The sequence below is a fragment of the Macaca thibetana genome, chromosome 19, assembly GCF_024542745.1.
Source record: "Macaca thibetana thibetana isolate TM-01 chromosome 19, ASM2454274v1, whole genome shotgun sequence".
Taxonomy (NCBI): domain Eukaryota; kingdom Metazoa; phylum Chordata; class Mammalia; order Primates; family Cercopithecidae; genus Macaca; species Macaca thibetana.
The window spans coordinates 7,654,607-7,682,252 of record NC_065596.1 but is presented as its reverse complement, the minus strand read 5'-3'; the positions used below and the strand labels follow the sequence as shown (position 1 = coordinate 7,682,252).

The following is a 27,646-nucleotide window of genomic DNA, read 5'->3' as shown; positions in this document are numbered from 1 at the left end:
TCAGGCTGGTCTCGAACCCCTAAGCTCAAGTGGTCCTCCCACCTCGGCTTCCCAAAGTACTGGGATTACAGGCATGAGCCACCATGCCCAGCCCCAATGTCTTTTTTATGGTACAAGATACTTGCAGGGAGCCACACCAGGCAGTGACCGGTGCACCCTCACCAACATGCACACCAGGGAAGCCTCCTCCACCAACCCTGGCTGGTGGTACCTCATCAAAGTAGAAGAGCACTCGGCGTCCAGCCACTTCATACCTCTTCATCCCCATGTGCTTGTCAAGGAGCAGCTGCAGAGGAAGCCAGACGTCAGGGTCCTCAGACTCTTTGCTTGCTTCCTCTCCCATCTCCTGGATGCTTGGACTTGCCCACAAGTTACCATGGACTGAGGCCTGGGTGCTGGTCAGTGCTCCCCAGGCCCTGCCAGCCTCTCAACACCCAGGAGAGGACGCTCAAGGATGACCATCCCTGTCCAGAGCGCCTGCCTGCCCTCCCTATACACTCCCTCAACCCAGCCCCAAGCCCAGGTCAGGCTTCTCTGTGGCCAACGAGGAGCCCGGCTGAGCCCTGCCACCTGCTGGTGTCTCGGCTGCACTATTCAAGTTCCCCTCCCAGTCTGGGATTTTTTTTTTTCAGTTTTTGATTTAAAAAAAAAAACCACACCCATTCCAAGGCCTCTGAATTGACCACATCGTCATCCCCTGGTGCTCCGTGCAGCCTCCTTGGAGGGGAGGCGACAATAGGCCTGGCTTTCCTGTTCCACCCTCCCCACACTGCAGACCTCCTTTGGTCCCTGGACCTCTTTCTCCCCCAGTCAGAGCTTGGCAGTACTCCCATGTCCCTCTTCCCTCCTGTACTAAATGGGAATGTGGCACTGGTCTCTCTTAGGGTTGTGAGGGTGACAGCTGGTCTCGGCACAATGTGGATTGAGAATGCCCCATGGCTTCCCACCCAGGGCCAAAGCACATGGAACTTTGCTGAAGTTCTAGATGGCATTTATAATAGTGACAGTGGGTCGGTGCTGTGGCTCACACCTATAATCCCAGCACTTTGGAAGGCTGAGGTGGGCAGATCACCTGAGGTCAGGAGTTTGAGACCAGCCTGACCAACATGGAGAAACCCCGTCTCTACTAAATACAAAAAATTAGCTGGGCAGGGTGCTGCATGCCTGTAATCCCAGCTACTTGGGAGACTGAGGCAGGAGAATCGCTTTAACCAGGGAGGTGGAGGTTGCAGTGAACTGAGATTGTGCCATTGCACTCCAGCGTGGGCAACAAGAGCAAAACTCCATCTCAAATAATAATAATAATAATAACAATAATAATCGTGACAATGGCCCCACAGGAGATCCACCTGTTGGAGCAGCCCCCACACCACCCCACCTACTCCTCAATAGACAGATGGCCCATTTTTGCCCAGAAAGGGAGGAAAAAAGGGGCCAGGCGTGGTGGCTCTTGTCTGTAACCCCAGCACTTTGTGAAGCTGAGGCAGGAGGATTGCTTGAGCCCAGGAGTTTGAGACCAGCCTGAGCAACATGGCGAAACCCTGTCTCTGCCACAAATACAAAAATTAGCAGGGCATGGTGGCGCATGCTTGTAGTCCCGGCTACTCGGGAGGCTGAGGTGGGAGGATTACTTAAGCCTGGAAGTTCAAGGCTCCATTGGGAATTTGAGCCAAGATGGCACCGCTACACTCTAGCCTGGGCAACAGAGCAAGACTATCTCAAAAAAAGAAAGAGAGAGAGAGAGAGCGAGAGAGAGTGAGAGAGAGCAAGAGTGAGAGAGCGAGAGAGCAAGACAGCGAGAGAGAGAGCGAGTGAGAGAGACTAAAGGAAAGAAAAGAAAATAATACCCATAGCATTTTACAAAGGGCTGGGCTGCCAGCCAGCCTGACCCTGGGTGCCTAAGCCCTGCCTACTGTTTGGAGATCCCTGCCCACTGCTGCTCACCGGCGCCACCTCACCTGCTCCAGACTCTCGATGTCTGCCCGGAAGCCTGACAACAGGGGCACCTCGAGGACAGCCATATTGGAAGATCCTGCGTGCAGCCACCTTCCGACAACAGGGGAGAGAGAGAGGCCCTAGAGCTCAAGCCTGGAGGTGGAATTCACGGTCCCCTCTCCCTCTGGAGCCCACACAGCTGATGTCCCAGGAAGCCTGCCCTGGGGCCTGGCCAGCGGGCCATTGGCACACACATCCTTGGCTTGGTTAGCTCAGTCAACCCATTTTACAGCAGGGACACTGAGGCCGGAAGGAAAGGGCCTTGCCAAGGGCTCTAGGCTTGACCAGGTCTTGTGACTAGGCACCGTGTTTTGTCCTGCACTTCACTCTGTGTCCCCAGCCTGGGAAGCAGCTGGCGACGCCCCTCTTGACATGGCTCCACAGAGCAGCCACAGCCCAGGTGCTTCAATGCTGCCACCCTGCAGGAGACTCTGGGAAATCAACCCCCTAGCTCCGGCCTCAGTTTCTCCTTCTGTAACATGGCAGGACGGGGAGGGAAGTAACTGGGCTCTCTCTGGAGCCTGCAGTATGCCAGGCGCTTCCTATAGGGCGTCGGGGACAAGGAAGAGGAAGCCGACATTCAGTGTGCAGCTTGCAGCTGCGGGAAGTGCACCAAGCTGGACTCTGGTCTTCAGAACTTTCTGAGATGGGGAACTTGGACATATTCAGGATGAGAGTCAAGGTCAGGGCAGCCGCTACCGGGGTAGCAGCTCTGATGGGCTGCGAGTGTCATGGCAACCACTCACCCACCAATCGTTGCCATGGTGACAAGCATCCATCACCATGGCAACAAACATCTTCTTAGGATGAGGACCCACTGTGGCCGGGTCCCAGGCTCACTCCTGGAAACCAAGGGGCCTGGTGCTGGTGTTATCAGTGTCCCAGTGTTACCAGTGTCCCAGCCACACATGGCTGTCCCCATCTGGCCCACCCGCCCCAACCATACTGGAGTTTTCTGTGTCCGTTCACTTTTCTTTCATTCACTTCAAAAACTGGCTGGGTGAGGTGGCTCACACCTGTAATCCCAGCACTTTGGGGGGCTGAGGTGGGCATATCACGAGGTCAGGAGTTCGAGACAAGCCTGGCGAACATGGTGAAACCCTGTATTTACTAAAAATACAAAAAAGTTAGTTGGGCGTGATGGCAGGCACCTGTAATCCCGCTACTCGGGAGGCTGAGACAGGAGAACCATTTGAATCCAGAAGGCAGAGGCTGTAGTGAGCCGAGATCACGCCACTGCACTCCAGCCTGCGTGACAGGGCGAGACTCCGTCTCAAAAAAACAAAACAAAACAAAACAAAACAAAACAAAAACCACCACTGAGTGCCTAGAGGCGGAAGCTCCTCCTGGTCCCAGGAGGCCATCCTCTCCCCACATTGCGCCCTCCTGGGATGCCCATGCCAGCAGGGCAGGTGGCCTTACCTGGTGCACACCTCCAGCATCACCTTGTATTCCTGGTGATGCTGATCGGCCGCTGGGTCGTCATCGTCAGCTGGGGGTCTGTCTCCTCGGGAACCCTCAGCTGAGGAGGAAGGCATGGGGGGCGGGCGTCCCTGGGCCTCGGGCTCCTGGAGGCTTACGAGCAGTTGGAAAGCCGGCTTGGCCACTGGGTCAGGCACATTGTAGGTGACATCAATCTGGGGGATGTTGGAGGATGGAGACTTAGGGACCTGGGCCCTCCACAACAGATATAGGGTGGGGGAGGAGAAAGGGCAGTGGGGAGGTGGGAAGAGCCAGAATTATGAGGACAATGACATCCATGACAGTTTCAGAGCTGTGCTCAGCTATGTCTGAGTCTAGGGGTCTCCCTCCCATCCATGGTGTTGTCTGGGCTCCCATTTTAGAGATGAGAAAACGGAGCTAGCGAGAGTCATCGCGGGAAACTTGCCCTCTGACTGCCAGTCAGAACCCGTGAGATGCACCTGCCCCAGCCTGGTCCGGGGTTAAATCCAGGCCACAGCAGGGAGAATGACCTCGAGCCCTTAGGCAAATCTGCTTGAGTCACTGGGTCAGAGATCCCTGGACTGAGGGTCAAATGGATTTTCCTGGGGTGAGGGGGGCGGTGGGCAGCACACCTGAGAGGACCGTGGCCACCTGCCTTGGGCAGTATTAGGAGGCTGAAAGCCTGCCCTGCGGTCTGGCCTGCTGCTGAGTTCAGAACCCTCTGGGGGTCCCTGGGGTTCCACTGTGTGGGTGGAGGGGATGGGGCACAGGAGGACAAGCCCAATATCACCTAATGCTCCCCAAAACCTCACCTGCATCAGGCAGCAGCCGTCCCCCTTGGCGCTCACAAACAGCCCCGTGGGGAGGCTGGGGATCTGGAGACAGAAGTCACCGTGAGGACCTGCTGACTCCTCCTCCAACAGCCCCCAAGCCCTCGTCCCAGGAACACGCACCGCTGCCATCTGCAGAACCTTTTGGTTGGTCCTGTGCAGCTCGAAGGTTTCCTGGTAGTCCAGGTTGGTGGAGGCCAGGGAGACAGTGAGGTTGATACCTCCAGCATAGGACAAGATGGCATATTCAGCCAAGGCCTGCAGAGCCACGCAGGTGTCCTGGGGATGGAGGAGAAGATGACCATCAACCCTGAGACTGAGTTGGCCCATGGTCCCCTGACCCCTGTCTTGGAAGCCTGGCCTGAAACAGGCACCAACGAGGCTGGAATAGAGACTGGACCCAGTGCAGACACCCATGGCACTGGGGGCCTCAGGACAGCCAGGTTGGTGTGTCCCCAGAGGCAGAGACTGGGCTCCCACGGAGGATCCAGGGGCATCTGTCCCTCACCCCCAGCCTGTGCCCTCTTTGGGGCTCTACAAGGTGAGAAGGGGCCAGACTGCCTGGCCACCTCAGAGCTCAAAACAAGGATGGCAGGGACCCCGCCCACCCAGCCCTGAACCCCTCCCTCTGGCCCTGCCCAGCTCGCCTGAGTGGAGGAGAATCCCCCGAGTGCATTTCGCTGCTGGGACAACCACTTCACCACAGGCAGGGCGGCGGCCACGTCACCCAGCAGAGTGTATGTCAGAAGGGCGTAGGCTGTCATTTCCACCTCGGCCGAGACCACTGCAATGGAAGAGGCCCACTGGGGACTTTTGACACAGGGACACGGGCCCAGTGCATGGAGGTATGGCCAAGGCAGGCACCCGGGAGCTGGGGTGGCCAGTACCTGACTGAGAGGTCCTGTCACCGAAGCTCAATAATGTGCCCTTGTCCATGTCCCAGGAATTTGTCAGGCTCCAGTGGGTGACCCCATCTGCAAGGAAAGGAGTGGTCAAGAGCTACCACCCCACCCAGTGTGCAGCCTGGCATCCCATGGAGCACATCCAAGCATGGAGTCTAAAGAAAAGGTACTGTGGGACCCCAGTGGGAAAAGAGTGTCATGGGAAGACAACTGGGACAGGAAGGACCTCAAGGCTCCATCTCAGATCTGCAAATCTATGGCAGCCTTAGCCCTTCCTGTACCCCTGGCAGACATCATGAATCAATGGCCACCCTACCCTATCCCTGGCAGACATCACTAATCAATGGCCACCCTTCCCTTCCCCAGACACAGACATCACTAGTCAGTAGCCTCCCTCCTGACCAGGTACTGATGCAGCCCCTGATGTTCCCACTTAGCACCCAAGCAGCCACACTCGACTTGCAAAGGCTCAAAGATTCTGGCTGGGTGCAGTGGCTCACACCTGTAATCCCAGCAATTTGGGAGGCCGAGGTGGGTGGATCACTTGAGGTCAGGAGTTCAAGACCAGCCTGGCCAATATGGTGAAACCCCATCTCTACTAAAAATACAAAAATTAGCTGTGTGTGGTGGTGCACACCTGTAATCCTAGCTACTCGGGAGGCTGAGGCAGGAGAATTGCTTGAACCCAGGGGGCGGAGGTTGCAGTGAGCCAACACCGAGCCACTGCACTCCACACTCCAGCCTGGGTGACAGAGTAAGACTGTCTCAAAATAAACAAATAAATAAATAAATAAAAAATAATAATAATAATAAAAAAAGAAGGGCAAGGCACGGTGACTCACACCTGTAATCCCAGCACTTCGGGAGGCTGAGGTGGGCTGATCGCCTGAGGTCGGGAGTTCAAGACCAGCCTGATCAACATGGAAAAACCCGTCTCTACTAAAAAATACAAAAAATTAGCTGGGCATGGTGGCGCATGCCTGTAATCCCAGCTACTTGGGAGGCTGAGTTAGGAGAATCGCTTGAACCCAGGAGGCAGAGGTTGCGGTGAGCCGAGATCACACCATTGCACTCCAGCCTGGGCAACAAGAGCAAACTCTGTCTCAAAAAAAGAAAAAGAAAAAGAAAAAGGCTCACATGAGGTGTAAAGGCTCTCAAATCCAGAGAGAAACCAGCCTACCGCCACCACCTCCCACTCCGTACCTGGATCCTCTTTAAACGTTTCTCTTTCTGAAGCAATGAAAACAGTTCTTCAGGTGGCATCTTAATGACTTAAGCCGAGAAACCTGCCTGGGCCCCAGTGCAGCTGCTGGGGGTAGGGGTGGGGCGGGGAGGTCTGGGTGAAGTGGGAGGAGACTTAGTGTGGGGGCATTCTGAGAAAGTTGAAGCTCAGGGATTGGAGTCCCAGTGGGTGATGATTTTGTAGGTCGGAGGACTGACAGCTCGAAAAAACTTACCAGGGCTCATGCAGCAAGTGGAGGGAAGGGTGGAAGCCAGACCCAACCCTCCCCGGTCTCTTAGCACCCCTGTCGTGGGATGATCTCCAGGAAGCCTGGCCAGAGGCAGGGGATGTGTTCTCTGCTGGGGATCCCTCCCTGAGAACTCCCCTTCCTGAGGGGTTGGCATCCCAGATTTCACAGGCAAGGAAAGTAATGCTTGGGCTGGTGTGACTTGGACAAGTCACTTCCTCAAATAAAGTCACTAGCAGATGCGATAATGAACGAATACTATAATCAACAAAGCAATTGGCAAAGGAGCAAAAGGTGTCTTGTCAGTTTCCCTTTGTCCTTCTTTCTTTCCTTCCTTCCTTCCTTCCTTCCTTCCTCCCTCCCTCCCTCCCTTCCTTCCTTTCTTCCTCTTTCTTTCTTTCTTTCTTTCTTTCTTTCTTTCTTTCTTTCTTTCTTTCTTTCTTTCTTTCTTTCTTTCTTTCTTTCTTTCTTTCTTTCTTTCTCTCTCTCTCTCTCTCTCTCCTCTCTCTCTCTCTCTCTCTCTCTTTCTTTCTCTCTTTCTTTCTTGACGGGGTTTCACTCTGTCACCTAGGCTAGAGTGCAATGGTGCGATCTCAGCACACTGCAACTTCTGCCTCCTGGGTTCAAGCGATTCTTGTGCCTCAGCCTCCCGAGTAGCTGGGGTTATAGGCACCCACCACCATACCCAGCTAATTTTTGTATTTTTAGGAGAGACGAGGTTTCACCATGTTGGCCCGGCTGGTCTCAAACTCTTGGCCTCAAGTGATCTGCCCAAAGGGCTGGGATTACAGGCATGAGCCACCGCGCCCAGCCGACTCATGAGTTTTTTGTTTTGTTTTTGAGACGGAGTCTTGCTCTGTCACCCAGGCTGGAATGCAATGACGCGATCTCCGCTCACTGCAACCTCCGCCTCCCGGGTTCAAGCGATTCTCCTGCCTCAGCTTCTCGAGTAGCTGGGACTACATGACTCATCAATTTTGATAAATACGTTCATGAGTTGTTTACTGGGCTCCACAGTAGGCTTCCCGACGCTGTGGCCTCTGGGGAGGGCCAGGGACACCTACCTCTCATGATGGCCAGGCTACGGAGCTTGCGCAGTGCCTCAGGGGCTGCCGGGCTGCGGAGCAGGGTCAGTGCATAGGTAGTCAAGGCACAGCTGTAGGGGTCCATGGCCAGGGGTGCAGCAGACTCCAGGAAGTGCCTCGCTTTGTCAATGGAGCCTCTCTCCTCCTGCAGGGTGGGGTGGGAAGGCGAACCCTGGGAGGCTGCTCTGCCCCATCCCACCCACCACCCACTGGCTTCTGAGGCGTCCCTGGGGAGAGCTCTGGATGACTCACAGCCCCTTGCTTTGCACCCTTCTGTGGCTCTCACTGCCTGCAGACCCAATTTTCAAAACCCCATCTCCTTTCTTTTCTTTCTTGCTTTTTTTTTTTTTTTTTTTTTTTAAATAGGCTGGGCACAGTGTAATCCCAGTGCTTTGGGAGGCCAAGGTGGGTGGATCACCTGAGGTCAGGAGTTTGAGACCACCCTGGCCAACATGGTGAAACTCCATCTCTACTAAAAATACAAAAATTAGCTGGGCGTGGTGGCGTGTGCCTGTAATCCCAGCTACTTGGGAGGCTGAGGTAGGAGAATTGCTTAAACCATGGAGTTGGAGGTTGCAGTGAGCCAATATCGCGCCACTGCACTCCAGCCTGGCAACAGAGTGAGACTGCCTTGAAAAAAAATACAGACAGCATCTCACTCTGCTGCCCAGGCTGGAGTGCAGTGGCTCAATCATAGCTCACTGAAGCCTTCAATTCCTGGGCTCAAGCGACCCTCTTGCCTTGACCTCCCCAGTAACTGGGACTACAGATGCACGCCAGCAGCTCAGCTAACGTTTTATTTTTTGTAGAGATGGAGTCTCACTATGTTGCCCAGGCTGGTCTCAAACTCCTGAGCTCAAGCGAGCCTCCCACCTCGGCTTCCCAAAGTGCTGGGATTACAGGTGTGAGCCACTGCCCCTGGCTCCCATTACCATTCTTGTAAGTTGGCACTCCTTTTTCCAAACGAGGTCTGGCCAGGATGCCCAAGTACATGGCAAATGAGCACAGTGATACTCTAGGGGAAGCAGGCAGAGCCCTGGCCACCCTGTCCCACCCAGCCCCATGGCCGGGTCTTTGTTAAGACAGCTAGCTACGGCCAGGTACAGTGGCTCACACCTGTAATCTTAGCACTTTGGGAGGCCGAGGTGGGCAGATCACTTGAGCTCAGGAGTTCAAGACCAGCCTGGCCAACATGGTGAAACTCCATCTCTACTAAAAATACAAAAATTAGCCAGGCGTGGTGGCGGGCACCTGTAATCCCAGCTATTCAGGAGGCTGAGGCACAAGAATCCCTTGAACCCCAGAGGCAGAGGTTGTAGTGAGACACTGTGTTCCAGTCTGGGCAACAGAGTGAGATCCCGTCTAACAAAAGAAAGAAGAAAGAAGGAGGTGAGGGGAAGGGAAGGGAAGGGAAGGGGAGGGAGGGAGGGGAGGGGAGGGGAGGGGAGGGAGGGGAGGGGAGGGGCAGAGAGAGAGAGAAAGAAAGAAAAGAAAGAAAGAAAGAAAGAGAAAGAAAGAAAGAAAGAAAGAAAGAAAGAAAGAAAGAAAGAAAGAAAGAAAAGAAAGAAAGAAAGAAAGAAAGAAAGAAAGAAAGAAAGAAAGAAAGAAAGAAAGAAAGAAAGAAAGAAAGAAAGAAAGAAAGAAAGAAAGAAAGAAAGAAAGAAAGAAAGAAAGAAAGAAAGAAAGAAAGAAAGAAAGAAAGAAGGAGGCCGGGCGCGGTGGCTCAAGCCTGTAATCCCAGCACTTTGGGAGGCCGAGGCGGGCGGATCACGAGGTCAGGAGATCGAGACCATCCTGGCTAACACGGTGAAACCCCGTCTCTACTAAAAATACAAAAAACTAGCCAGGCGCGGTGGCGGGCGCCTGTAGTCCCAGCTACTCGGGAAGCTGAGGCAGGAGAATGGCGTGAACCCGGGAGGCGGAGCTTGCAGTGAGCTGAGATCCGGCCACTGCACTCCAGCCTGGGTGGCAGAGCAAGACTCCGTCTCAAAAAAAAAAAAAAAAAAAAAAAAAAAAAGAAAGAAAGAAAAGAAAGAAAGAAAGAAAGAAAGAAAGAAAGAAAGAAAGAAAGAAAGAAAGAAAGAAAGAAAGAAAGAAGGAAAGAAAGAAAGAAGGAAAGAAGGAAAGAAAGAAAGAAAGAAAGAAAGAAAGAAAGAAAGAAAGAAAGAAAGAAAGAAAGAAAGAAAGAAAGAAAAAGAAAGCAAGAAAGCAAGCAAGCAAGCAAGCAAGCAAGCAAGCAAGCAAGCGAGCTGATTCCTAAGACCTCCACAGCCCAAGCCCTCCCCAGCCTCCAGGCCTGGTCACCTCCTTAGAGAAGCCAACCAGCCCTGCTCATGCCCTCCCTAGAATGTGATCTGCTGGAAGACAGGGACCAAGTCCAGAATCTGATGGTTTTGGTTCAGAGAAGCTGCCCAATAATATTATGTAGAAGAAATGAGTGACCGGAAGCATTAACAAATTTAGCAATGGAGCCAAAGTGTTCTGGTGGCCCGACAGAGGTATGGAGTTGAGCTAACTCTGCTTTCGGAACTGTCCTGGTCATAGAAAGAATGTTTCCAAAGCTTTCCATCCTTAGACCAGGACAAATGTGGGAACTGTCCCTAAGGTGTGACACTGAGATGCACCTCGGGAGGCATGTGCCCGGGATGAACCGGGCTGACTAGCCAGACCCTAGGACTGGTGCTCACAAGTCCATTGCCTGGGGGTGGGGGAAGGCTGGACACCCCTATGCCAGGGGCAGGAACAGTGACATAGGAGCTACCCCAGGCCACGTGGGCCAGGACGGATCTCAAGGATGCTGAGGACACCACACCCAGCAGGGATGGACCTGGCCCAGCCCCAGCTATGCAGAACCTCCCCTGTTTACAGACAAGCGATGCAACAGAACTCCAAGGGGTCAAGGTCATTTGCTAGGTGCCACCTAGCTCATCTGATTCCAGCACAGGTATAGCGGGTTGAATGGTGGTCCGCCAAAAAAGATATATTCCCTGGAACCTGTAAATGTTGACTTATTTAGGAAATGGGTCTTTGCAGATGTAATTAAGGGTCTTGAGATGAGATCACCTTGGATTAGGGTGGCCTCAAATCCAATGACAAGTATCTTTTTAAAAGTTTTTTTGGCTGGGCACGGTGGCTCATGCTTGTAATCCCAGCACTTTGGGAGGCCGAGGCGGGTGGATCACAAGATCAGGATATAGAGACCATCCTGGCTAACACGGTGAAACCCCATCTCTACTAAAATTACAAAAAATTAGCCGGGCGTGGTGATGGGCACCTGTAGTCCCAGCTACTTGAGAGGCTGAGGCAGGAGAATGGTGTGAACCTGGGAGGCGGAGCTTGCAGTGAGCCGAGATTGCACCACTACACTCCAGCCTGGGCGACAGAGCGAGACTCCATCTCAAAAAAAAATAAAAATCTCTACTAAAAATACAGAAATAGGCCGGGTGCGGTGGCTCAAGCCTGTAATCCCAGCACTTTGGGAGGCCGAGACGGGCGGATCACGAGGTCAGGAGATCGAGACCATCCTGGCTAACACGGTGAAACCCCGTCTCTACTAAAAAATACAAAAAACTAGCCGGGCGCGGTGGCGGGCGTCTGTAGTCCCAGCTACTCGGGAGGCTGAGGCAGGAGAATGGCGTGAACCCGGGAGGCGGAGCTTGCAGTGAGCTGAGATCGGGCCACTGCACTCCAGCCTGGGTGGCAGAGCGAGACTCCGTCTCAAAAAAAAAAAAAAAAAAAAAAAAAAACAGAAATAGCCAGGCGTGGTGGCACATGTAATCCCAGCTACTTGGGATGCTGAGGCTGGAGAATCCTTGAATCCAGGAGGCAGAGGTTGCAGTGAGCCGAGATCGCGCCATTGCACTCCAGCCTAGGCAATAAGAGCAAAACTTCATCTCAAAAAACAAATTTGTATGGGAGACAGAGGTTTCACTACATCACCCAGGCTGGCGTGTAGTGGCTGTTCACAGGCACAGTCGCACTGATGATCAGCACGGAAGTTTGTTTGTGTTTGAGACGGAGTCTCATTCTGTCACCCAGGCTGCAGTGCAGTGGTGCAATCTTAACTCACTGCAACCTCCACCTCCCAGGTTCAAGTGATTCTCCTGCCTCAGCCTCCCGAGTAGTTGGGATTACAGGCACGTGCCATGATGCCTAGCTGATTTTTGTATTTTTAGTAGAGATGGGGTTTCGCCACATTGGCCAGGCTGGTCTCGAACTCCTGGACCCATGTGATCTGCCCACCTCAGCCTCCCAAAGTGCTGGGATTAGAGGCGTGAGCCACTGTGCTTGTCCTCCAGTGACAAGCACCTTTAATTTTTATTTTTTAAATCAGAGACAGGTCTCACTATGTTGCCCAGGCTGAAGTGCAGTGGCTGTTCATTGGCACGATTTCACTACTACTATCAGCACAGGAGTCTTGACCTGCTCCATTTGTGACCTGGGCCAGTTCACCTCTCTTTAGGCAACCTGGTGGTCCCCTGCTCTCAAGAGGTCACCATACTGATGCTGAACTTAGTGTAGACACTTGATTGGTGCAGCGCACTATAGCCCAGAACTTCTGGGTCAAGTGATCCTCCTGCCTCAGCCTCCTGAGTGGCTGGGACTACAGCAATGCCCCACTGCACCTGGCAACAGCGTTGTTTAAGAGGTGAGAAGGGGAGAAGACGAGAAGGGAAGAAGACATGCAGACAGAGGCAGGGGCTAGAGTGATGCAGCCACAAGCCAAAGAATGCCTGGAGCCCCTGGAAGCTGGAGGCAGCAAAGACAGCTCCTCCCTTAGAGCCTGCAGAGGGAGCAAGGGCCTGCCAATGCCTTGATTTTGCACTTCGGGTCTCCAAAGCAATGAGAATGTATTTCTGTTGTTTTAAGCCACCCAGTTTGTGGCAGTTTATTATGGCAGTCACAGGAAATGAAGACAGCAGGTTTTGCCTCCTTTGGGGAATGATCTAAGACAGGGGTCCCCAACCTCCAGGTCACAGACTGATACCAGTCAGTGGCCTGTTAGGAAGGGGCTGCACAGCAGGAGGTGAGTGACAGGTGAGCCAGCAAAGCTTCATCTGTATTTACAGATGCTCCCCATCGCTTGAGCTCTACCTCCCATCAGATCAGCAGCGGCATTAGATTCTCATGGGAGCATGAACCCTATTGTGAACTGTGAGCATGTGAGGGATCTAGGTTGCAGACTCCTTTTTTCTTTTTTTTTGAGACAGAGTCTTGCTCAGTTGCCCAGGCTGGAGTACAGTGACACGAGCTTGGTTCACTGCAACCTCTGCCTCCCAGGTTCAAGTGATTCTCCTGCCTCAGCCTCCCAAGTAGCTGGGACTACAGGCATGCACCACCATGCCTGGCTAACTTTTGTATTTTTAGTAGAGACAGGGTTTTGTCATGTTGGCCAGGCTGGTCTTGAACTCCTGACTTCAAGTGATCTGCCTGCCTTGGCCTCCCAAAGTGCTGGGATTATAGGTGTAAACCACTGCACCCAGCTGGTTGCACACTCCTTATGAGAATCTAATGCCTGATGATCTGTCACTGTCTCCCATCACTCTCAGAAGGGACAGTCTAGTTGCAGGAAAACAAGCTCAGGGCTCCCACTGATTCTATATTATGGTGAGTTATATAATTATTTCATTATATATTATAATTTAATAATAATAGAAATAAAGTGCACAATAGATGTAATGCTCTTGAATCATCCCAAAACTAGCCCCTCTTCCCCAGGCCATGGAACAATTGTCTTCCACAAAACTGGTCCCTGGTGCCAAAAAGTTTGGGTACTGCTGATCTAAGAGACCAGAATCCAGAAGACTGGAGAGAATCAACTGCTGCCCTGTGGGGAAGGTCTTCAAATTCAGAAGAGAAATAGGTTGGAAGGATCTGGAGAAGGCAGAAAAAGATTCTTGGGAGAAGTGAAGTGATCTCAAGGGAGGGAAGGAGGTGGAGGGCCTGTTGAGTGCTCATTGAAGACATAAGGAAGGGCTGGGCATGAGGATGGCTCATACCTGTAATCCCAGTCCTTCGGGAGGTCAAGGCAGGAGGATTACCTGAGGTCAGGAGTTTGAGACCAACCTGGCCAACATGGTGGAACCTGGTCTCTACTAAAAATATGAAAATTAGCCGGATGCAATGGCACATGCCTGTAGTCCCAGCTACTCAGGAGTCTGAAGCTGCTGTGCCATGGATCCCACCCTGCAAGGGGACTCACAGGCCTTACCCCAAGCCAAAGAGAATCACTTGAACCCAGGAGGCAGAGGTTGCAGTGAGCTGGAAAAAAAAGCCTCACCTCAAGATATGTGTCATAAAAGTGCACATATCTTGTTGTCCATAGTGATATGGACAATGAGAAGATTGGAAAGCTTCCAGGAAGGGAACAAACCAGATACAAAGGAGAGTTACTCAGAATGACAACTGACTTCTCGATGGAACACTGGAAACTAGAAGATGATAGAACATCATCAACTATTCTACAAGAAAGCAATTTCCAACCTGGAATTCTATACCCAGCCCAACTATTATACAGGGGCAGAATAAGAATATTTGCAGACATGCAAGGTCTCAAACAATGTGCCTCCCAATATCCTTCCTTAGTAAGGGAGGGTAGCAATTGTGCAGCATCCTGGGTGCTGTCCATTCCAACTAGAGTGGGGGTCAAGGGCTCTGGCAGGGAAGTTTCCAGAAAAATGCATTTGGGAGGTGACATATTTGACCACTTCCATGGGAGATGTGGGGGATGAATTTGAGGCATGGGGGGGGTGTCATGGAATACCTGTGATCTTCCTCAGAATTCATATGTTGAAGCTCTAACTCCTAATATGATGGTATTAGCAGTCGGGGACCTTTGAGAGATAATTCGGTTTAGATTGAGGTCATGAGGATGGAGCCTCCATAGTAACAGGATTAGTGTCTTTATATGAAGAGGAAAAGCACTAGAGCTCTCTCTCCACATGCACACACTAGGGAAACACCACATGAACACACAGTGAGAAGGTGGTAGTCAACAAACCAGGAAGAGAGCCCTCACCAAGAACCAAATCTACCTGTGCCTTGGTCTTGGACTTCCCAGCCTCTAGAACTGTGAGAAATAAATGCCTATTGTTGAAGCCATTTACTCCATGGTATTTTGTTTCCACAGCCCAAGCTAAGATAGGGAGTTAGGAATTCAGCATAAGAATTTGGTCAGGGGAGAACTAATTCAGCCCATAACACAGGGCAAGGAGCCCTCTGGACATTGTGCATTGTGGGGGTCTTACGTCACAGCAAACCCTAGACCCACCAGTTCTCTGGATTGTGAGACCAAGAATCCTGAGAAGTGCCCAAAGTCATAGTTTATCATCAGAGATTGTAGAATTGATGTAGGTATTAGGGAGGGCAGATTCTTCTCACCTGGGGCTGAGATCCATCATGGTAGCCTTCTCTGCAGAGACTGTGCCATCCCCCATCCCAGGAACGCCTCATAGAAAAGACTATGGCCCTCAAGTGTCTTGGACCATCTAAGCCCCATCCAGTCCAACTGTCTCTGAATATCCTAACCCCTTCCCCACAAAAACATGCATGAGTCCAACATTTTGTAGGGTTCCCTGAAGCCAACCCTTGGGTCACTGGCCAGGAACCTGAACTAGCCTGAAATGATTCTCTGAAGGAGGTCTGGGGGCTGGACAGTCATGGGAGGCCTTGTACTCAGGGAACCTCCCCAGCCCCCAACACGTGCCCGATTTCCCCCTAGTAGCATGGGAATCTCTCTCTCCTCTGCTCAGATTACAAGAAACTGGATATAATGTGACCATTGTTGATGAAAAGCATGAAAAAGCCTTAACAGTGAGCAGAAGGAGGGCAAGGAGGAAGAAATCAACCCTCGCATAAAGGAGGGAACCTCTCACTTGCTCCTCCAGTACCCAGCCCCGAGTCTCCCCAAACCCCTTCTGTACTCACCTCTGAGGCTGTGCCTGTTTCCAGGAGAGCAACCACCACGTAGGCTGTCAGCGGGACAGTGCCATGGATCCCACCCTGCAAGGGGACTCACAGGCCTCACCCCAAGCCAAAGGAGATGGTCCACTTCCCCCCACTTGCTCCAGGCAGCTCCAAGGAGTAGGAACAGGCAGGTCAGGGCTGGGGCTCCAGGAGGAGGTGAGAGGCCCCGGAAGGAGGCTCGAGAGGCCACTCACCTGGATGTCCTTGTTCAGGACCCTGCCCACGGCTGGGAAGGAGCCATCGGCCTGCTGCTGTTGGATGATCCAGCTCTTGGAGGCAGCCAGCTCCCGGGGGTCCACGAAGATAAAGCTGCGAGCCTGTGCGAAGGACTTCAGAACAAAGGCCGTGAGCCTGAAAGAGAACAGGGCGTCGCCTGAGGGGCTGCAGAATGGTCAGCCCCCACGTGCTGGCTGAGGGATTGCCGCAAGCTCCCTGTACCACCCCGGCCTCCATTTCCTCATCTATAAGATGGGAGGGGTCCAGTCTATCCCCACAGGGCTGTCAGAGTGAAGGAGGGGGCACATTGCCCAGCACTCGGTAGGGCCTGAAAATGGAGCTCTCTCCTTCCTGCCTGGACCTCTACCCTAGTGGCATTCATGTCTGCTCCTCACTCAGCATTCAAGGCCCTTCTGTGAGCTGGTCTAGCCCTGCCTGTCCTGCCATGGGAGGAAGACCCTTCTGGTTGCCGACCTCACAGCCATTTCCTGCTCGGTTCTTGCCAAAAGGCCCCTGATGTCATTCAGGGGCCAGCAGCCATGTGCCTTGGAGATCTGTGCTCCTCTATGGTCCCAGCCAGTCACAGTCATGGGCATTCCAGTTACTGGGCCTGGGAATGGCTTTGGAATAGGCGTGTGATGCAACGCTGGGAGCAGCTGCAGCCATTTTGCCACCATGAGGGGCACAGCCATGTGCCGAGGGAGGGAATACCCGGGGATGGAAGGAAAAAAACGAGCCCCAGTGCACTATGGGGCTGCTGAATCAGCCAACTGTAGAGCCTCCCCAGTCCTGCGGGGCGAGATGATGTTCAGAATTGCTCTTCAGCCCATTTTCTGTTACTTGCAGCCAAAAACATCTCTGCTCTGTGGCCTGTCCCTCATCCACCCCATCTCCCTTGCCCTGCTTTTGCAGTTGCCACCCTGAGTAAGAGCTGGCAAGGCCAGGGAATGAATGTGTGAACAAATGAAGGAGAGAAGCACAAGATGGAAGCCAGGAGGCCATGAGGGATGAAAACCAGAATTGTTAGCAGAGGAAACTTTGCAAATTCAGGATCAAAGAATAAGCTGTCTTCAAAATCAAGTGGCTCTAGGCTCTGTTTATATGAATCACAAAAACAGGACACATTAGCTGCCCGCCAGCCTGCCTCCCTCCACGTCCAGCGAATTTTTAAATTTTTTATAGAGATGGGGTCTTACTATGTTGCCCAGGTTGGTCTCGAATTCCTGGGCTCCAGCAATCCTCCCACCATGGCCTCCCAAAGTGGTGGGATTATAGGCATGAGCCACCATGCTCACTGCAGCCTCTGCCTCTCAGGTTCAAGCAATTCTCATATCTCAGCCTCCCGAGTAGCTGGGATTACAGCCTCCTGAGTAGCTGGGATTGCCACCATGCCCAACTAATATTTTTGTATTTTTAGTAGAGACAGGGTTTCACTATGTTGGCCAGACCGATCTTAAACTCCTGACCTCAAGTGATCCTCCCACCTCGGCTTCCCAAAGTGCTGGGACTCAGGAGTTCAAGACCAGCCTGACTGACATGGCGAAACCCCATCTCCACTAAAAAAAAAAAAAAAAAAAATTAGCCAGACATGGTGGCGGGTGCCTGTAATCCCAGCTACTTGGGAGGCTGAGGCAAGAGAATTGCTTGATCCCAACGGGGTTTCACCATGTTGGCCAGGCTGGTCTCGAGGTTGCAGTGACTCAAGATCGTGCCACGGCACTCTAGCCTGGGTGTCAGAGTGAGACCCTGTCTCAGACAAAAAAGAATAAATAAATAAATAGATAAAATAAAATAAAATAGACCCAAAGCTCGTCCAGGCCACTCTCCCTCTCAGGTACCTCAAATGCATCCTCTTCTTTCTACTCCCATGTTCCCTCGATCAGCCAGGACACCCCATGGCTCCCAGGCCCATCCCCACCCCATCACCAGCTATGCACACTGCAACCAGGGGGAAGTTCCATGCATTTTGTGCATGGCAGGGACAGGAGGCAAGGACAGAACCAAGCCAGCTGTGTGCTGGGAATTGTGGAATTCCCATGGTCCAGCATACTGTGCTCTCTGCTTTTCCACTGTAAAACGCAAACAGGATAAATGTTATCTAGTGATAAAAAGAAATGAGCTCTCAGCTGGACTCGGTGGCTCATACTTGTAATCCCAGCACCTTGGGAGGCTGAAGTAGGAGGATCAGTTGAGGCCAGGAGTTTGAAACCAGCCTGGACAACATAGCCAGACCCTGTCATTCATTAACAAACAAACAAATAAATAAATAAATAGTGAGTGTGTGAGTAAACTCTAATGTAGATTATGAACAATAGTTCATAACGTTTTAATGCCGGTCCATCAATTATAACAAATGCAGCACACTAATACAAGATGCCTATCACAGGGGAAACTGTGTATGGGTGGTTGAGGTGTATGGGAATGCTACTCTATTTACTCAACTTTTCTGGAAACCTAGAACTCTTCTAAAACGTAAGATCTGGCTGGGCACGGTGGCTCACGTCTGTAATCCCAGCACTTTGGGAGGCCAAGGTGGGCGGATCACGAGGTCAGAAGATCGAGACCATCCTGGCTAACACGGTGAAACCCTGTCTCTACTAAAAATACAAAAAATTAGCCTGGCGTGATGGCAGGTGCCTGTAGTCCCAGCTACTCGGGAGGCTGAGGCAGGAGAATGGCGTGAACCCGGGAGGCGGAGCTTGCAGTGAGCCGAGATTGCACCACTGCACTCCAGCCTGGGCTACAGAGCGAGACTCCATCTTAAAAAAAAAAAAAAGTAAGATCTATGGCCGGGTGAGGTACCTCCTGCCTACAGTCTTTGGGAGGCAGAGGTGGAGGATCGGTTGAGGCCAGGAGCTCAAGACCAGCCTGGGCAACACAGCAAGACCTGGTCTCTACCGAAATTCAAAAAAATTATCTGGACATGGTGGTGCACGCCTGTGGTTCCAGCTGCTTGAGGGGCTGAGATGGGAGAATTGCTTGAGCCCGGGAAGTCAAGGCTGCAGTGAGCCCTGATCGTGCCACTGCACTCCAGCCTGGGAAACAGAGTGAGAGCTTGTCTCAAAAAAAAAAAAAAAAAAAAAAAATTTAATTAAAATAAATAATAAAAACTAAAGTCTAATGACTATCTGTTATCTGAAATGCTTGGAACCAGAAGTGCTTCAGATTTTGAATTTGGATTTTGGAATATTTGCATTTATAGGAATCCCTTGGTATCTGTGGGGGACTGGTTCCAGGACCCCCAAGGATACCAAAATCCACTGATGCTCTAAATCCCTGATATATGAGGGTGTAGTAGTTGCATATAACTGACACACATCTTCCCATGAACTTTATTTTTTATTTTTATTATTTTATTTTATTTTATTTTATTGTTTGAGATGGAGTCTCGCTCCGTCGCCCAGGCTGGAGTGCAGTGGCCGGATCTCAGCTCACTGCAAGCTCTGCCTCCCGGGTTTTACACCATTCTCCTGCCTCAGCCTCCTGAGTAGCTGGGACTACAGGCGCCCGCCACCACACCTGGCTAATTTTTTTGTATTTTTTTGTAGTAGAGACGGGGTTTCACCGTGTTAGCCACGATGGTCTCAATCTCCTGACCTCGTGATCTGCCCGTCTCAGCCTCCCAAAGTGCTGGGATTACAGGCTTGAGCCACCGCGCCTGGCCTTTTATTTTTATTTTTGAGACACAGTCTCACCCTGTCACCCAGGCTGGAGTGCCGTGGCGCAATCTCAGCTCACTGCAACCTCTGCCTCAGAGTTCAAGCAATTCTCCTGCCTCAGTCTCTTGAGTAGTTGGGATTAGAGGCGCCTGCCACCATGCCCAGCTAATTTTAGTATTTTGAGTAGAGACGGGGTTTCACCATGTTGGCCAGGCTGGTCTCGAACTCCTGACCTCAGGTATTCCGCCCACCTTGGCCTCCCAAAGTGCTGGGATTCCAGGCATAAGCCACTGTGCTGGGCCCCTCCTGTGTACTTTAAATCATGTGTTGGTTACTTAGAACACCTAATACAATGCCCACACGTCACTTCATTTGCATGAATTCAATATTCTACTCAGTATGCAACAAATTCAACTTTTTGTTTTTGGAACTTTGTGGAATTTTTAAACTTTTTTTTTTTTTAAGAGATGTGTAGGGAGAACCCCTGAAACTATTGCTACAGAATAAAAGATGAAATGCTCCTGATTATTGTAAATACAAAACTGCACGCAGGACTGTGTAAAGACAATGACAGGTTGGACTGCCAGAATGAGCCAACAGTGCGTGATGTGCTTCCCCCTGCAGAGAGCCTATGAATGGACGTGCAGTCAGGGGGGTTTTACATCACCAAGATTCCTGTCCCAGAAGAGCAGATGTTCATAGCTCTGGGAATGGAATGCGACCCTCGTGGAGAGCCTATAAATGGATGCATGGTGGGGGGTGCCTGTCCATATGGATAAGATAGGGCTATAAACGCCCTCATCTTGCTGCAGCTCTTCTAGGCCTCTTTAGGGTTAAGGCATACTCCCTTCTGAGAATTTCTGGTCTAACCGGTTGTCTAACTTCACGTCCTGTTTTTGTGAATTGTTTTTAACCAGCTTTTGCTGCAACTGTTTCTGCTGTTCCTGTTTAAGGCTCTGTTAGAAATTACTGATGCACACACTATATTGTCAATTCTTATCTGTGTACACTGTACTTCTGCATACAGAAGTTATGTTAAAGAATTACTTCGGCCGGGCGCGGTGGCTCAAGCCTGTAATCCCAGCACTTTGGGAGGCCGAGACGGGCGGATCACAAGGTCAGGAGATCGAGACCATCCTGGCTAACACGGCGAAACCCCGTCTCTACTAAAAACACAAAAAATTAGCCGGGCGAGGTGGCGGCGCCTGTGGTCCCAGCTACTCGGGAGGCTGAGGCAGGAGAATGGCGTGAACCCGGGAGGCGGAGCTTGCAGTGAGCTGAGATCCGGCCACTGCACTCCAGCCTGCGCGACAGAGCGAGACTCCGTCTCAAAAAAAAAAAAAAAAAAAAAAAAAAAAAAAAAGAATTACTTCATCCCCATGTGACCATCTCACCTCATAATCAAATGACCCTAAATCCCTCACTAACCTACCTCCGCCCTCACTAAATTTAATAATAAATGCTGGCATATGCAGTGCATTGTTGGCACCACGGGACCAGAAGGTGGTGACCCCCCCAGACCCAGCTTTCACTACCTTGTGTGTGGCTATTATTTCTCAACCTGCCAATCAACCTGGGAGCAAAGAGAAAGCACCGTTGTATTGCGGACTGCTGGCCAGTTCCCACAATAGAGATGGAGTTTTGCTCTGTCACTCAGGTTGGAGCGCAGTGGCACAATCATAGCTCACTGCAGCCTTGAACTTCTGGGCTCAAGCGATCCTCCTACCTCAGCCTCCCCAGTAGTTGGGACTAAGGCATGTACCACCACATCCAGCTCATTTTTAACATTTTTGCAGAGATGAGGTTTTGCCATGTTTCCCAGGCTGGCTGCCGACTCCCAGCCTCAAAGAATCTTCCCGCTTCAGCTTCCCCAAAGTGCTGGGATGACAGGCACAAGCCACCACAGCCGGACTCTTTTTTTTTTTTTTTCTGAATAGTTTCAATCTGTGGTTGATTGAATCCTGTGGAACTCACAGATACTGTATACTTGGGCATCCCAAATCCAAAAAATCTGAAATGCTCCAATGAACGTTTCCCTTGAGCATCAGGTTGGCACTAAAAGCATCTTGAAGCCCAGGCACAGTGGTTCACACCTGTTATCCCAGCACTTTGGGAGGCCAAAGCAGACGGATCACTGGAGGTCAGGAGTTCGAGAACATCCTGGTCAACATGGCAAAACCTTGTCTCTACTAAAAATATGAAAATTACATAGGCGTGGTGATGGGCGCCTGTAATCTCAGCTACTCGGGAGGCTGAGGTGGAAGAATTGCTTGAACCCAGAAGGCGGAGGTTGCAGTGAGCTGAGATCGAGCCACGGCACTCCATCCCGGGCAACAGGGCAAGACTCTGTCTCTAATAATAATAATAATAATAATAATAATAATAATAATGTTTTGGATGTTGGAGTAGTTTGAACTTTGGATTTTCTGACTTGGGATGCTCAACCCATCCCAAATGTTGAATCACACATGTGATTCAACACATGTGTGCACACACACAGCCCACCAGGAGACACAGATCTTGATCCTGCTCTGCTCCCAGCCCTCTAACAGCATTCTGTTCCACACAGCACTAAATCCAGACTCCTGCTCTGATCAACCTGGCCTTGCCCCTCCCTCTTCCCTCGTGCCAGGTCACCAACCTCCTGGCCCTGTGCTCCTCCAGCCACACCAGCCTCCCTTCTGTGGCCCAACCTCGTCAAGCTGGGTCCTGCCTCAGGGCCTTTGCAATGGCTGTTCCCTCTGCCTGGAATGCTGTTCCCTTGGATTTTCATGGCTCCTCCCTCATATCCTCCAGGAGACCTTTCCTGACCATCCCATATAACTACCCTGCTCCATCACTCTCTACTTCTTTGTTTTATAGATACAAAATTATACACCTATTATAGTCATTTTAATGTATATCCACAAATGCCTTAATACTCCTCCTTTCAAGAGATGGAGGCCCGAATCTCTTCATGTGTAGATGGGGTGTACTTAGCAACTCACTACTAAAGAATAGAATGTGGGCCAGGCACAGTGGCTCACACCTGTAGTCCCAGCACTTTGGGAGGCTGAGGTGGGCAGATCACCTGAGGTCAGAAGTTCGAGACCAGTCTGGGCAACATGGTGAAACCCTGTCTCTATTAAAAATATAAAAATTAGCCAGGTGTGGTGGCAGGTGCCTATAATCCCAGCTACTCAGGAGGCTGAGGCAGGAGAATTGCTTGAACCTAGGAGGTGGAGGTTGCAGTGAGCTGAGACTGTACCACCGAACTCCAGCTTGGGTGACAGGGTGAGACTCCATCTCAAAAAAAGAAAACAAACAAAAAAAAGGAATAGAATAGAATGAGGCAGAAGTGACAGCCTGACTTGTAAGACCAAGTAACAAAAGGCACTGTGGCATCCTTCTCGCTTTCTCTCTTGAATTGCTCACTGTGAGAGGAAGCTGGCCGCCATGTTGTAAGAACACTCAAGTAGCCCCTATGGAGAAGTCCACATGGTGAGCAACTGAGGCCTCCTGCCAACAGCCATGTGAGGGAGTCAATTTGGAAACAAATCTTCCAGCCCCAGTTGAGCCTTCAGATGAAGGCAGCAACAGCCAACACCTTGACTGCAACCCCAACAAACATCCCCAGGCAGAAACACCCAGCTAAGCTGCTCCTTAATTCCATAAGAATTAGTACATAATAAATAGAGATAATACATGTTTGTTGTTTTAAATGGCTACATTTAGGGGTCACTTGTTACACAGCAGTGGATAACTATTGCATCTTGCACAGGGCCTTGCATTATCAGTTGTCAGCAAGGCAGGACCCTGGGACTAGAGCTGGGACAGTGTGGATGAGCTGCTAGGGCTGGGGGATGCTGGGTGTGTCACCAACCCTGGGCCCCTCTGGAGCTGGGTAAGTGATGCTGCCCATGGCAGGAAGTAATCAGCCACATGTCCCCGCTCCCTGGGCTCTGGCACTGCAACTGTGCAGTGGACACGCCGTTGGACTAAAAACAGGGCAGTTTCCATGCTCACAGCTGCTGTCGGCACTACCAGGGTGGCAATCTCCGAGGAGTCGTCTGGTGATGGGCACAGAAGTTGGAAGGTCACCCACAGTCTCAGGTGAACCCCATGATGATGCCAAGAACTGCAGTAGCCTGAGGATCCCAGGAAAACAAGATCCAGGTGTGCCCGGCCTCCTAGGGACCCTCCCTGCCCTGATCACCTTCCTGCAGTTACCACAGAAACAAGATCCCAGCCTTCTCCTGCAGACAGCACACGCCAGCCTCGAGGCACTGGTCTGGCTTCTGACCCCTTTGCCCTGCCATCTCCTCCTGCTCTAGTCACTGCTATTCCTGGGTCCTGGGAGCTTGAGGAAGCCCAGGGCATCCAGGGCTCACTCCCAAGGGGCCAGAGAGCAGGGCATGGGGTCCTGCTCACCGTGGTAACAACAGCAGAAAGAGGAACAGTTACAATCACCAGCTCTGCACTGGCCCCAAGCCCCAGCCTTCGTCTCTGGAGCTGGGACCACCACAGTCTTTACTTCCCAGCTGTGTTCCCTGTCATCCGGGGATCAGGCGCCAAGTGATCTGGCCACACTGCATTGGATATGAGGCCGTGGCATCAGGCGGGGAGCCTCAGAGGCCGTGCCCAGGGCAGTGGGGACTCACCACATGCTCCCCGATGCGTCCCGCTCCCCAAACGCGCTGTAGGAGCCATCCTGGCGCTTGTAGGTCAGCTGGCGCTGGTAGCCTGCGGGGCAAGCACAGAGGACCCTGTCCTGTTGAGTGGCCTGGCCCAGGCCCACCCCGGGGACCTACACCGTTCTGCCACCCCCCACCCCGGACCTCCGAAGCCACACCACATGTGGGGTCCCTGGAATTGCCTCGAATCACATCTGGAGTCCTTGAAACTGCCATACACCCACATCTGGGGTCCCTGAAACTCCCCCATACCACATGTGGGGTTCTTGAAACTGGGCTCACTGAAACTGCCCCATGTCACATCTGGGGTCCCTGAAAGTGACCCACACCACATCTGGGGTTCTTGAAACTGTCTCATACCACATCTGGAGTCCCCGAAACTGCTCCACACCACATCTGGGGGTGACATATAGAGCCAGTGGACCATAGGGTCTGGACAGAAAGATGGGGACGGGGGCCCTCCAAGTGCGCAATGATGAGTTTGGACCCAGTGGTGGCGACAGAGGTGGGGAGCCTTCCTGGGGTGAAGGCAGAGCTACTCAGCCAGACACGGGCTGTGAGGGAAAGAAGCACAAATCTGAGGGCACCACGCTGTGTGGCCTGAGCCTCAGGAAGGACAGGGCTGTGTCCACAGAGACAGGACAGGTGACAAAAGGCATTCTGTATGGGGTGGGTCCTCCCAAATTCACATCCACTTAGAACCCAAAAATGGGACTTTACTGGAAATAAAGATCTTAACAGATATCATTAAGGTTCGGATCTCCAGATGAGAGCATCTTGGATTTATTTATGGTAGGCCCTAAATCCAATGACAGGTGTCCTTGTCCTTGAAAAGAGAGGCTGAGCGCCGTGGCTTGCACCTGGAATCCCAGCACTTTGAGAGGCCGAGGTGAGAGGATCACTCGAGGCCGGGAGTTCAAGACCAGCCTGGACAACACAGTGGAACCCCATCTTTACTAAGAATTGGCTGAGCATGGTGGTGCACACCTGTAGTCCCAGCTACTCAGGAGGCTGAGATGGGAGGCTGGCTTGAGCCCAGGAGTTCAAGTATGCAGTGAGCTATGATTGCACCACTGCACTCCAGCCTGGGTGACAGAGCAAGACCCTGGCTCTAAAAAAAAAAAAAGAAAAAGAAAAAGAAAAGGAAAAGAAAGAAAGAAAAGAAAAGAAAGGGAATTAGTCACAGACGTGACAGCCATGCGATTGTGGAAGCACAGAGCAGGCTGATCGGTCTATAAGCCAAGGAACACCTGGAGCCAGCAGATGCCAGTAGAGAGGCCTGGGACAGAGTCTCCCTCAGAGCCACCAGAAGGAACCAGCTCTGCGGACACCTTTATTTTGGACTTTTGGGCTCCACAACTATAAGGAGATGACACATTTCTGTCGTTCTAAGTCACCCAGTTTGTGGCATTTTATTGTGGCAGTTTTAGGAAACGAACACAAGTGGGTTTGGGGGGAAGATGGAGGGTGTTGATTTGGGATTTGTCGAGTCTGGACTGCGAGTTGGCTGGATGCACACAGGGTCTGGTTGTCCTGTGGAGGTACAGGCTGTTATTCACGAGGAGGGCTCATTCGACTCTGGGTGGTGTTTAAGGACCTGAGCTTGGATGGATCCACCATGGTGTACCTGGCCCTGGGTCCACCCACTTCCCAGACTCTCCCAAGAGCTGCTAATCTGAGCCCCCAGGACCTGGCCTCAGTGGACTCGGTCTTCCTAGCTGTCCATGATCAGCCTTCATGATGCCAGACTTTCAGCCTGGAGCAACCCCTGACTGTTCTTCTTTCTTCTTTCTTATTTTTTACAGTTGGGGTCTCACTCGGTCACTCTAGCTGGAGTGCAGTGGCACAATCACAGTTCACTGCAGCCTCCAACTCCTGGGCTCAAGCAATCCTCCTGCCTCAGCCTCCTGAGCAGCTGGGACTACAGGTGCATGCCACCATGTCTGGCTAATATGTTTTTATTTTTTGTAGAGACCGGGGTCTTGCTTTGTTGCCCAGCCTGGTCTCAAATTCCTGGGCTCAAGTGATCCTCCTGCCTCGGCCTCCCAAAGTGTTGGGATTACAGGCATCAGCCACTGTGCCTGGCCTTCTTTTTTCTTTTCTAAATGTTATTTGGTTTTTGTTTTGTTTTGTTTTGTTTTGTTTTTTTGAGACGGAGTCTTGCTCTGTCGCCGGGGCTGGAGCACAGTGGCCAGATCTCAGCTCACTGCAAGCTCCGCCTCCCGGGTTCACGCCATTCTCCTGCCTCAGCCTCCTGTGTAGCTGGGACTACAGGCGCCCGCCACCTCGCCCGGCTAGTTTTTTGTATTTTTTTAGTAGAGACGGGGTTTCACCGTGTTCGCCAGGATGGTCTCGATCTCCTGACCTCGTGATCCGCCCGTCTCGGCCTCCCAAAGTGCTGGGATTACAGGCTTGAGCCACCGCGCCCGGCCAATGTTATTTTTAATAATGCTGTTATATTCTTGTTGTAAAAAAAAAAAATCTACACTTTAAAAAGATGCTGTTCCTCTCCCTGTATCTGAACAGCACCATTCATTCAGAATCTCATCCTAACAGCCAGAGACATCAGGCTTCTGCTGACAGTGACCAGATCAGGGCCACCCTGAATGGCCTCTTTTGCCCACTTCCTCCTCATCACTGTGCCTGGTGTGTGGGTCGCCTCCAGCGTGGTCTTCTCCACTGAAGGCTGAACCTGACTCGCCTGCTCCCACCTCGACCAGGCAGTTTTTCCCCAATACCTTGTACTAGGTAGTCGGTGGTCTCTCTCTCCACCTCAGGGCTGAGCTGCTGGGTTTTCTGAAGATACTTCAAGACAAAGATGTTGGGAGCAAAGTGGATCATGTTCTGCTCTCCACAGCCAAAGGGCAGCCGCAGGAGGTTGTTGAGGTGGTTCAGGGTTGGCCCCATGACGTCCCCTGGTGGGAAGGAGAAGAGAGTTGAGTTGGGGGCTGTCCCAGGTCAGTAGAGAACAGGGACAGCTTTACCCAAGGATGGGAGACTGCGTGTGTCACCCAGTCAGCCACCCAACTGCCCTTTGGGACTGACACCCTCTGCCTGCTCAGACCAGCTGGTGTACTGGCTTTGGTGACAATTTTACACACCTTCTTCTGTGTTCTTTAGTTTTAACTTAGGCTTTCTTTCTCTAGCTTTTCATTCTGTTCAGTGCTTTTTCCCTCGCTGGCTTTTAAAATGGGTGCATTGAAGGCTATACATTGGTCTCTAAGTACAACTTTGGCTGCATCCCACAAATATCAGTATGTCTATACAATCATTCTCATTCCATTCTAAATAGTCTTCCTAAAATATTCCTTTTTTTTTTTTTTTTTTTTTTGAGATGGAGTCTCACTATGTCACCCAGGCTGGAATGCAGTGGCACAACCTCAGCTCACTGCAACCTCCGCCTCTCAGG

The 27,646-nt window shown here is 51.7% G+C and overlaps 2 protein-coding genes across 3 annotated transcripts in view; both read right to left on the bottom strand.

Annotated features, from left to right (window-relative positions):
- CPAMD8 (C3 and PZP like alpha-2-macroglobulin domain containing 8) overlaps nt 1-27,646 on the bottom strand; it is a 119,832-nt gene that overhangs the window by 6,322 nt on the left and 85,864 nt on the right. Inside the window, exons 26-37 of the mRNA XM_050769895.1 lie at nt 26,976-27,152; nt 24,205-24,286; nt 15,884-16,040; nt 15,651-15,725; nt 7,704-7,869; nt 5,156-5,242; nt 4,916-5,052; nt 4,392-4,547; nt 4,251-4,313; nt 3,418-3,632; nt 1,959-2,046; nt 212-286 (exon numbers count right to left, since the gene is read on the bottom strand). Of these exons, the coding sequence (XP_050625852.1) occupies nt 212-286; nt 1,959-2,046; nt 3,418-3,632; nt 4,251-4,313; nt 4,392-4,547; nt 4,916-5,052; nt 5,156-5,242; nt 7,704-7,869; nt 15,651-15,725; nt 15,884-16,040; nt 24,205-24,286; nt 26,976-27,152 (1,478 nt within the window). The remainder of the gene's footprint in view (nt 1-211; nt 287-1,958; nt 2,047-3,417; nt 3,633-4,250; nt 4,314-4,391; nt 4,548-4,915; nt 5,053-5,155; nt 5,243-7,703; nt 7,870-15,650; nt 15,726-15,883; nt 16,041-24,204; nt 24,287-26,975; nt 27,153-27,646) is intronic.
- SMIM7 (small integral membrane protein 7) overlaps nt 1-27,646 on the bottom strand; it is a 357,382-nt gene that overhangs the window by 248,299 nt on the left and 81,437 nt on the right. The gene's annotated exons all lie outside the window — the stretch shown is intronic.